Source organism: Mustelus asterias, chromosome 7 (genome assembly GCF_964213995.1).
Source record: "Mustelus asterias chromosome 7, sMusAst1.hap1.1, whole genome shotgun sequence".
In the NCBI taxonomy this organism is placed as follows: Eukaryota; Metazoa; Chordata; class Chondrichthyes; order Carcharhiniformes; family Triakidae; genus Mustelus; species Mustelus asterias.
Window position 1 is genome coordinate 94069164 of NC_135807.1, and position 11838 is coordinate 94081001.

At 47.8% G+C, this 11838-nt stretch overlaps 1 protein-coding gene across 1 annotated transcript; it reads left to right on the plus strand.

Annotated features, from left to right (window-relative positions):
* Positions 1-715: 715 nt before the first annotated feature.
* aard (alanine and arginine rich domain containing protein) lies at positions 716-3632 on the plus strand. Its single transcript, XM_078215505.1, has 2 exons — positions 716-919; positions 3405-3632. The coding sequence occupies exons 1-2, from the start codon at positions 716-718 to the stop codon at positions 3630-3632; spliced, it is 432 nt and encodes a 143-aa protein (XP_078071631.1).
* The last annotated feature ends 8206 nt before the right edge of the window (positions 3633-11838 follow it).

Here is an 11838-nt window from a genome sequence, read left to right on the forward strand (position 1 = left end):
AAATCAGCAGCTAGAAGCAATCACTCAAACATACCCACTCTAACCAAACCCCTGCTTAGGATCTGAACCATTAGCTTACTTCCCCCAGCAACAGGATACAAGTCTCAGAACTCAATACTCGGCTGGATTTGATGCAGGCTGTATTTATGATGATGTGATTCCTATGCAAGCTCCCCAGTCATTCCCAATGTTTAGTTCCCATCCACTGCAGACACTGGTGTCTATCTGTAAGTAACTGGGAGTGGGGCTGGGAGTTGGTCTCAATGCTCACTGTGCCTGTCCATTGTAGTTGGAGACAAGAACACGCCCACCCCCTCCCTCTCCTCCCCCCTCCCCCTCTCTATTTGAAGCTGCCAACTCTTTTCTCTCCCCCTCTGGGTGAGTGTAGCGGACCATCTGGGCAGTGAGTACAATAGGTTTTGTTCCCTCCTCTCGCAGTTTTCCCATAGTAACCATTACAAAGCGGATTGCTACAGTGGGAACAGATCAAACAACCCCTTTCCTCTGGGTGCAAAACCCGATCGCCAGAGTTAAAAGCTGAGACTGAGCGGTCTTGGCAGCGGGGGAGACTCCGGAGAGGTGGGCAAAGTGACTCCAATGCCATGCTGCATCTTGCAAGCCGCCTTATCCCTGCACTGGCCCGGGGAGCTATCTGTTTGCAAACTCTCTGCATGGCCAGCTCTGGCTGCACTCTCCGCCCGCCACTCTATAAAAGATGAGCAATGAGAGCCAGGAGGAGGACAGTGTGTCCAGCATGCTGCTGGAGGATATCAAGAACAGGCTACTGAGCGCCTTCAGGGCACCCTCTACTCAGTGCCAGCACCCCGGCTCCTGCACCCTGAGCAGGAACCCACGAGTGGACGAGGAGCTCCGCAGAGCCAAAATCGATGGGGCCATCACCTGGCTCCGGACAGAACTGGTGAGGAAAAGCTTCAATTCTTTAACCCTCAACCCCACCTTATATTAAGCTGATCTTCATAATCAAGGAGCCCATACATCCCAAACATTCTCTCTTCCACCTTCTCCCGTCAGGAAAAAGATACAAAAGTCTGAGGTCAGGTAACAACGGACTCAACAACAGCTTCTTCCTTGCTGCCATCAGACTTTTGAATGGACCTATCTTATATTAAGTTGGTCTTTCTCTACACCCTTGCTACGACTGTAACACTACATTCTGCATCCTCTCCTATCCTCCCCATGGAGAATCATAGAATCTACATTGCAGAAGGAGGCCATTTGGCCCATCAAGCCTGCACCGACAACAATCCCACCTAGGTCCCATCCCCATAACCCCACATATTTACCCTGCTAATCCCCCTGACACTAAGGGGCAATTTAGCATGGCCAGTCAACCTGACCTTCACATCTTTTGGGCTGTGGGAGGAAACCGGAGCATCCGGAGAAAACCCACACAGACACGGAGAGAACGTGCAGACTCCACACAGACAGTGACCCGAGGCCAGAATTGAACTTGGGGTCCCAGGCGCTGTGAGGCACTTTATGTACCCTATGAACAGTATGCTTTGTCTGTATAGCGTGCAATAAATAATACTTTTCACTGTATGCTAATACATATGACATTAAATCAAATCAAACCGACATCACCCCAGGACTCGAATTGCCTCCCAATCTCTCTGTCTTGGGCTGTGCTGGGATCCCACGGCTCGTGCTGGCATCCTATTACCACAGCCCATTGGAGATGTACCAGCTGTTGAGGGAGCAGGGCAAACAAACAGGGGTAAATTCTCCCCTCCGGTCCAGCGAGCAACTCCTCTGCTTCCACACAAAAGTCATAGGGACTGGAAAGGTGAACTCTGTCTCTCTCTCCAAAGGTGCTGCCAGACCTGCCGAGTTTATCCAGCGGTTTCTTTTTTTATGTCACCTATGTACTAGCTACAAAGAATCTGAACAATTTTCCTTTAGAATTGTTTTTCCCTCCCTAAATGCACACCCTTTCTCTGGCTTTGTTTGTTTTAAATTAGTTGCTTTTTCCTCGAAGTGGAATGGATGCTGTCCCTCCATCAGATTATCTAAAAGCTGTCCATTTTCAGACTGCTGATAGCCAGCTGTCTCAGTACTACCTCCCTGGACCCTTCTGCTAAATTGTCAAACTGTTTGTCTGACATCCAGTACTGGATGAGCAGAAATTTATCCCGAGTAATTATTGAGAAGACTGAAGCCATTGTCTTCACACTACACCACAGCCTGCATTTCCTCCTTGTGGACTCCATCCCTCTCCCTGGCCTGTGAGGCTGAATCAGACTGTTCAAAATCTTGACCCCAACATAAGCATGTCTGCACCATCACTATGATCACCTATTTCCCCTCCATTAGTATTATCTGACTGCAATCCTGCCTGTGGCTCATCTGCTGCTGAAACCCTCGTCCCCTTTATTAACATCTAGACTCCACGACTCCAATGCATTCCTAGCCAGCCTTCCACACTCTATCCCCCATGAACTTGAGATCATCCAAAACTCTGCTATCCTTGTCCCATTCACACATCATTGTGTGCTCTGACTCCTAGTTAAGCAGCGCCTCAATTTGAAAACTCTCATTTTCGAATCAGTCCATGGCCTTCCCCTCCCTATCTCTGCAATCTTCTCTAACCCCGCAATGTTCTGATACATCCACACCCCTGCTTTTTTCAGCAGGCCTGATTTTAATCAGTCCACAATTGGTAGCTGTATCTCCAGCTGCCAAGGCCCAAGCTCTGGAGTCACCCTCCCCTCTAAACCCTCTCCATTTTCCCACTTTACGATGCTCCTCAAACCCTATCCTTTCGATCAAACTTTCGTTCACCTGCCTGAATACTCCTTATTGGTTTCAAACTTTGCTTTGCTCCTGTAAAGAAAGTTGTGGGTTTTGTTTTATTCTATTGAAGCAAAATAAATGCAAGTTGTTATGACTTGTCTGAGTGCTGATTTGTGCCAGGCACCCAGGTTCAATTCCCACCTTGGGTGACTATGTGGAGTTTGCATGTTCTCCCTGTGTCTGCGTGGGTTTCCTCCGGGTGCTCCAGTTTCCTCCCACAGTCCGAAGATGTACGAGTTAGGTTGATTGGCCGTGCTAAATTGCCTCTCAGTGTCCAAAGATTTGTAGGTTAGGTGGATTCACGGGGTAAATGCGGGGGGTTACGGGGTGGGCCTTGATAAGATGCTCTTTCGGAGAGTCGGTGGCCTTTTTCTATGGTTCTACGGACTGGTGTTAATGGAGCTTGGCCATCGAGACTTGATAATGAGCGTGATAATGTTGTGATTTTTCAAACCAGATCCACAGTAATGGGAAGCCCCAAATTGAGGTAATGCGGGTTTATCCTAAATGAGGTACCAAAGCTTTTAAATATCGATAGCTCTGAATATGCACATCGTCAGAAGAGGCTGTATCATCTCTTTGATTTGCAGATGGAGATGCGTTCGCAGGATCGGGAGCTGGCAAAAACCTTGCTGGAGTTAAACAGTGAGATTCAAAAGCTAAGGAGTGAACAGGAGTGGTCCAAAAGTCTGGGCAGCAGATCTCCACCAGAGACCCCGGATCTTGAACTTCAAGCTTGTGGACAACAGGGCGAGGAAGTAGAGCAGGAAATGCTGTTCCCTCAGAGCAGAAAGAAAAGGGATTTCATGTCGAGTTAATGGTCTGAGTTAAGTGTGTTTTACACCAAGTTACACTCTGGGTCAAAGAACGACATTATGAAAACCAGACTTTCATCTGACTTTGCTTTATTAATAGATGCTGAAGTTGTAGTAATGTTGTAACTCATATAAAGAAAGCTGGTCGAATTAAAGAGCTTTAGTACATAACTTCTGTGGTATTACAAATGTATCAAAGATGTTTAAGATTCTGGCACAGACCTTCCCAGACAAAAAGGGAAATGTCAGTGTTATTTGCATCCTGTGCACTCGGTGTCAGTCTGGCACATTCGCTGTAGTTGCATGTGTTTATATTGTTTTGCTATGTCCGTCCTGCAGTATAATTTTAGAGTCATTGAGTCATAGTGGTTTACAGCATGGAAACAGGCCCTTCGGCCCAACTTGTCCATGCGGCCCTTTTTTTTTAAAACCCTAAGCTAATCCCAATTGCCCGCATTTGGCCCATATCCCTCTATACCCATCGTACCCATGTAACTATCTAAATGCTTTTTAAAAGACAAAATTGTACCCGCCTCTACTACTACCTCTGGCAGCTTGTTCCAGACACTCACCACCCTCTGTGTGAAAAAATTGCCCCTCTGGACACTTTTGCATCTCTCCCCTCTCACCTTAAACCTATGCCCTCTAATTTTAGACTCCCCTACCTTTGGGAAAAGATATTGACTATTTAGCTGATCTGTGCCCCTAATTATTTTATAGACCCCTATAAGAGGTCTAACCTTAATGCTAACCCTAACCCCTCAGCCTCCTACACTACAGAGAAAAAAGTCCCAGTCTATCCAGCCTCTCCTTATAACTCAATCCATCAAGTCCCGGTAGCATCCTAGTAAATCTTTTCTGCACTCTTTCTAGTTTAATAATATCCTTTCCATAATAGGGTGACCAGAATTGCACACAGTATTCCAAATGTGGCCTTACCAATGTCTTGTACAACTTCAACAAGACATTCCAACTCCTGTATTCAATGTTCTGACCGATGAAACCAAGCATGCCGAATGCCTTCTTTGCCACTCTGCCCACCTGTGACTCCACTTTCAAGGAGCTATGAACATGTACCCCTAGATCTCTTTGTTCTGTAACACTCCCCAACACTCTACCATTAACTAAGTCCTGCCCTGGTTCAATCTACCAAAATGCATAATCTCACATTTGTCTAAATTAAACTCCATCTGCCATTCGTCAGCCCACTGGCCCAATTAATCAAGATCCCGTTGCAATTGGAGATAACCTTCTTCACTGTCCACTATGCCACCAATCTTAGTGTCATCGGCAAACTTACTAACCATGCCTCCTATATTCTCATCCAAATCATTAATATAAATGACAAGTAACAGTGGATTCAGCACTGATCCCTGAAGCACACCGCTGGTCACAGGCCTCCAGTTTGAAAGACAACTCTCTATAACCACCCTCTGAAGCCAATTTTGTATCCATTTAGATACCTCACCCAAAACAGTTTAACTATTATGAACAAGATGAAGAGTCAACTCCTTTAATACAGTATGAAGTGCAAAACTGCTGTTGTTGGAGACAGTATACAGCCACAAAGCACTACTTTGACAGTGCTTGTCTGTGACATGAGTGTCAACTCGGTGCAGAGGTGGATGTTCAGGATTGGGCAGAGCTGTTACTTCACTGTTTTACTGGAAAGAAAGCGGTATTAGAACGTGAAAAGTGCGAAATGAGAGAACTGCGAACGATCGGTAGAAACTACAGTTTTATTTTGGATTACCCATCCCATCTTACCACGTGTCTGTAATGAGGCACTTTTGGTACAGGTCCAGGCCCATGTATACGGCCAACAAACAAATGTATCTATCTGTAAAATCTTACATCTGTGTACACTTACTTTAATCCTTTCTGCTGTCAATTGTGTGTTTATAATGGAAACTGCCTGTGTAGACCTCTCACACTGTAACAACATCCTCTAAAGGTGCCGCAACACTTCTTATGCTTGGTCTAGACTCCAGTACGATGTCAGAGGAGATGAACTAGTATATCGCTAAGAATCTTGAACAGCTTGGTTCATGATTTATTTGAACCTTCTATATAAAGATTTCCAAAGAGAATAACAACTTAAAAGTATTAGCATTTACCTATTCCATTTACATGTGAGGATTCACTGACTTTCTTGAAGTGATGATAGTAGATTGGCAATCTGTTTCATACAGATTTTATTATGACCAGTTGAGAAGATGGTCCCACTCCATTCAATCTCCTTGGTTGCTCACGACAAAGGTTTAATCAGGAAGTATTTAACTATTTGATCAATGAGCAATAAGAAGCCAATCAAACAAGATTTTCTTGAGTCACAGAAAGGGGAAATGTATTAACCACTAAATCTGAGAAAAATAATAAAAAGATGATGTCAAGCATTTGGTCCTCATGCAATCATTTGTGTACATGCACACATAAACATGCACACACACACGCACATAAACATGCACACACACACGCACATAAACAGGTATCAGAAATAAGAGGATTTAGAGTTGAATAAAAAAGGTAAAAGAATGTACAGTTAAATGTTCTTTGATTGTCTTTGAGGCATAGAAATGTTCTGGCTGATTTAGATTAGCTGGTTTCTTGGATGCAGTCAGATGTAGAAGATGCTACAATTATTGCGAGATCTCAGTTCACTGGTAAGTTTCTGGTTGAGATGGCTTTTCAAACTGGGTGACATGCTGATTCCAAAAGAGTCAGAGGGAGAGAGAGCCATCCTTAGCTTCCTTCTTCTGCTGAGCGGGATTTTCCGGCCACGTTCACCCCAAAACCAGAAAATCCCACCCGAGGTAAACGGGCCTATGCGTGGTCCAACCACCCACCCCCCTCCCCCTCCACCTTCTATGATTCCTGTGCGGGCGGGACAGGGAAATTCCGCCCCCATGTGTCACTTGCAACATATCCCTAGTGCCTGGCAGCCTTCACCTAATTGTGTATTTCCAAGAGATTTTGGGTGGGTATGTCTATGGCAGCCATTGTTTCAATATTCCGTACTTCAGATTTTTAATGTCTCTTTCTTAGACAGTTACATAGAAAATTGGAGCAGGAGTAGGCCATTCAGCCCTTCGAGCCTGATCCAACATTCATTATGATCATGGCTGATCATCCAAGGCAGTAACCTGCTCCCACTTACCCCTTGTCCTTTGATCTCTTAACCCCCAAGAGCTATATCTAACTCCTTGAAAACATACAATGTTTTGTCCTCAACTGCTTTTTGTGGTAGAGAATTCCACAGGCTTACCACTCTCTGGATGAAGAAATTTCTCCTCATCTCAGTCCTAAATAGTCTACCCCTTCTCCTCAGACTGACCCCTGGTTCTGGACTCCCCTGTCATCAGGAACATTCTGCCTGCATCTACTCTGTCTACTCCTGTTAGAATTTTATAGGTTTCTATGAGATCCCCCACATTCTTCTAAACTACAGTGAATATAATCCTAACCGACTGAATTTCACCTCATAGATCAGTCCTGTATTCCCAGGAATCAGTCTGGTAAACCTTCACTGCACTCTCTCTATAACAAGAACATTCTTCCTCAGATAATGAGACCAAAACTGCACCCAATATTCCAGGTGTGGTCTCATCAAGACCTTGTGTAACTGCAGCAAGATATCCCTGCTGCTGTGCTTGAATCTTCTTGCTATGAAGTTCAACGTACCACTTGCCTTCTTTACCGCCTGATGAACCTGCATGCTTACTTTCAGTGACTGATGTAAGAGGACATCCAGGTCTTGTTGCACATTTCCCTCTCTCACTCTATAGCCATTCAGGTAATAATCTACCTTCCTGTTTTTGCTACCACATTTATCCACGTTATCAGCATTTGCCATGCATTTGCCCACCCACTCAACTTGTTGATGGATATCTGGGTTATAGGAAATGTCAGCAAAATAAAAGCGACATACTGTGGATTCCAGCAGATGCCGAAAATCTGAAAAAAAACAGGATATGCTGGAAAAAAAATTCAGCAGGCCTGGCAGCATCTGTGCTTGCTCGGAAATAGAGCACAGAGGGATCTTTTAGCATACAGAGGGATCTAGGCGTGCAGATCCACAGTTCTCTGAAGGTGGCAACTCTGTTGGACAAGGTGGTCAAGAAGGCGTATGGCATGCTGGCCTTTCGTCGGTTGGAGCATTGAGTATAGGAATTGGAAAATCATGTTGCAGCTGTATAAGACTTTGGTTAGGCCGCATTTGGAGTATTGTGTACAATTCTGGTCACCACACTACCGGAAGGATGTTAATGCATTGGAAAGGGTGCAGAAGAGATTTACCAGGACGTTGCCTGATTTGGAGGATATGGACAATGAAGAAAGGTTGAATAAACTTGGATTGTTTTCATCGGAGGACGAGGGGGGACGTGATAGAGGTTTACAAGATTATGACCGGCTTGGATAGAGTGGATAGTCAGAGTCTTTTTCCCAGGGTTGAAGGACCAATTACTCGAGGGCATAGATTGAGAGTGAGAGAGGGAAAGTTTAAAAGAGATGTAAGGGGCAAGTTTTTCACACAGAGGGTGGCGAATGCCTGGAATGTGCTGCCGGAGGAGGTGGTGAAAGCAGATTCTATAACAACGTTCAAGAGGCATCTGGATAGAGACACGAATAGACAGGGAATAGAGGGATATGGACCATGTAGAGGCAAGAAAATATTAGATTAGAGAGGCATCTGTGTCGGCACAGACTTGGTGGGCCGACAGGGCCTGTTCCTGGGCTGTACTGTTCTTTGTTCTAATGACTTGAAATATTAAACCTGTTTCTCTACAGATGTTACCAGATATGCTGAGCTTTATGAGCATTTTTTGTTTTATTATAGGAAATATCTCTCTCTTCACATACCCCTGAAGGTGGTTTGTTGGTTTCTCAACTTCACCTTGGAATCTGGCCTGCTCTGTCTCAGTTCAAATTATCTGGCCAGAATGTTTCCAATGGCTTCTCTTGCTGCTCCCACACCATCACCTCTGATTTCTCCCAAGGATCTGTACCTAGTCCCTTCCTATTTCTTACCCGTATGCTGCTCATTGGGAACAGCGTCCAAAAGCAGAGTCAGTTTCCATATGTAAGATGGTGATGCACAGCTTCAGCTCACCATCAGCTGTCTCAGCCCACCCGCTGCGTGTAAGTTATCAGGCTGCTTCTCCAACATCAGTGCACCATGAGCAGAAATTTCCTACAATTGAATATCAGTAAGACGGAAGCACTTCTTTTCGGTCTCTGCCACCACCTTCATGTTCTTGCTGCAGACCCCATACCTCACCTGCCCCCTGCAGCTGTCTGAGGCTGATCCAATCCATTCACAAATTGGTGTCATATTTGATTCCAAAGATAGCTTCTGGCCAAATATTTCCACCATCTCAAGATGACCAATTACCACTTCCAGAACATTGTCCAACTTTGCTCTGTGCCTAACATCCGGGAACTCTCCAAACCTGAGGAGGATGCTGCCGCATTGGCAGGTGATGACAGAGATCGCCCTCTCCCAGCAAGCCAATACATGAGATGGTCACAGCTTGATATTCACCGTGACATGCAATATTTCATTCAGCCTGTTCATGGACTACATCTACCTTCTCTCACAAGCAGCAGCAGGTTCATGCAGATCAGCACAGGCAACATAAGGCCCATCCCCCCAGACCACCACAGAGGAGGATGTTAAGGAGCCATCTGAGGAAGGCCCATCACAGCGTTTACCTGCACCCTGCACCAGTGCAGAGACGCACACACCGATGGGTCAGAGGTCTAGATTAGGCTTGGGTCACACCGCAGCTGTCGGAGACATTAACTCTTCAGGCCTCTGGCACTCAGTGGACAACTGGATAACAGCACCCCCCCCACTGAGTCCAAGTCAGATGTTGAGCCTCTGGAAGCTGTCGTGGCAGACATGCTGCAGATGTGAAGACAGGCAGCGGAACATCAGACAGAATTGTGAGAGGCAGTCAACAGACGAGAGCAAAAGATGGAGGAGTCCATCCACACTCTGTCTGATGTCATGGCTCCGAGTGCCTTGAGGTTGCCATGGGAAAGCTAATGGGTGCCATGGAGATCTTAGTTCACCAGGTTCTGACAGATTTTTACTCGGACCTTCACTCCAGTGCTTTGGGCATTGGTGAGATCCATCAGTGGCCAGGGGAGGTGACTGGGCAGGGTGAAGCTTTAACCTCCGGCTCCTTCACCTCCAGCTCCCTCGTCTCCAGCTCCCTCACCTCCAGCTCCCTCACCTCCAGCTCCCTCACCTCCAGCTCCCTCACCTCCAGTTCCCTCGCCTCCAGCTCCCTCGCCTCCAGCTCCACCATCTCCAGCTTCCTTGTCTCCAGTTCCCTCGCCTCCAGCTCCCTCACCTCCAGTTCCCTCACCTCCAGCTCCCTCGCCTCCAGCTCCCTCGCCTCCAGTTCCCTCGCCCCCAGCTCCCTCGCCTCCAGTTCCCTTGCCTCCAGATCCCTCACCTCAATCTCCCTCACCTCCAGCTCCCTCACCTCCAGCTCCACCATCTCCAGTTCCCTCACTTCCAGCTCCCTCACCTCCAGTTCCCTCATCTCCAGCTCCCTCACCTCCAGCTCCCTTGTCTCCAGCTCCCACACCTCCGGCTCCCTCGCTCCAGCTCCCTTGCCTCCAGCTCCCTCGCCTCCAGCTCCACCATCTCCAGCTTCCTTGTCTCCAGTTCCCTCGCCTCCAGTTCCCTCACCTCCAGCTCCCTCACTTTCAGTTCTCTCACCTCCAGCTCCCTCACTTTCAGTTCTCTCACCTCCAGCTCCCTCGTCTCCAGCTCCCTCACCTCCAGCTCCCTCGCTCCAGCTCCCTTGCCTCCAGCTCCCTTGCCTCCACTTCCCTCGCCTCCAGCTCCCTCACCTCGGGCTCCCTCACCTCCAGCTCCCTCACCTCCAGCTCCCTCACCTCCAGCTCCCTCGCCTCCAGCTCCCTCACCTCCAGCTTCCTCACCTCCAGTTCCCTTGCCTCCAGCTCCCTCGCCTCCAGCTCCACCATTTCCAGCTTCCTCGCCTCCAGTTCCCTTGCCTCCACTTCCCTCGCCTCCAGCTCCCTCGCCTCCAGCGCCCTCACCTCCAGCTCCCTCACCTCCTGCTCCCTCACCTCCAGCTTCCTCGCCTCCAGTTCCCTTGCCTCCAGCTCCCTCGCCTCCAGCTCCACCATCTCCAGCTTCCTCGCCTCCAGTTCCCTTGCCTCCAGCTCCCTCGCCTCCAGCTCCACCATCTCCAGCTTCCTCGCCTCCAGCTCCCACACCTCCAGTTCCCTCATCTTCAGCTCCCTCACCTCCAGCTCCCTTGTCTCCAGCTCCCTCGCCTCCAATTCCACCATCTCCAGCTCCCTCGCCTCCAGCTCCCTCACCTCTAGTTCCCTCATCTCCAGCTCCCTCACCTCCAGCTCCCTCGCCTCCAGTTCCCTTGCCTCCAATTCCACCATCTCCAGCTCCCTCGCCTCCAGCTCCCTCACCTCCAGCTCCCTCGCCTCCAGTTCCCTCGCCTCCAATTCCACCATCTCCAGCTCCCTCGACTCCAGATCCCTTGCCTCCAGCTCCCTTGCCTCCAGCTCGCAGCAGGAGATCCAAAGCAGGCCGTATCCCTCCACAGGATGTCCACCACATCATCAAAGACAACAGGGTGTATCAGTGAGCAGGCTGCCTCCACCTTTACTGTGGATGTCAGGGATTCACCAAGACATAGTGGTAAGGTTAGAAAGATTAAGAAACCTTGATATGACTTTGGGGTTATGGGGATTCACTCACTGTATATGTCAATGCACCTTTTTGTGAGGTGAGCCAAGCTCCCAGTCTGCGATCGCCTCCCTTTGTGAGCCTCACATTCATGCCTAACTGACTCACATCAGTTACTCGCCCTTTGTTTAATGTCAGTGTCAACCACTTTATTGAAAGCGACTGTGAATTGTATTAGGAAATGATATTCATTAAAAGACACCATGGAGTTCTGTGTGCACAATTGCTTGCAGGTTATCACTTATGTTGACTCATCATCAAATAGCTGTCTTCATTGTTTGTGCCAAAGCACATAACCTGCAGCCATGATGGTCCTTCCAGCTATGTGCACATCTATGTAGCACCGAGAAGTATCTCATTCTGGTGTCCACGACTGCACCAAGTCTGCTTGATGTAGGCTTTGTGCTGGTGTGCTGTCGTTCACTACCCAGAACAGTTCCATACAGATTTGACTGCTGACTT

What these genes read in the sequence shown, in the direction of transcription:
- aard (XM_078215505.1), top strand. Translation starts at nt 716, where the DNA reads ATGAGCAATGAGAGCCAGGAGGAGGACAGTGTGTCCAGCATGCTGCTG. An exon ending in CCTGGCTCCGGACAGAACTG is followed by an intron (nt 920 to 3,404) that starts GTGAGGAAAAGC and finishes TTTGATTTGCAG; the next exon opens with ATGGAGATGCGTTCGCAGGA.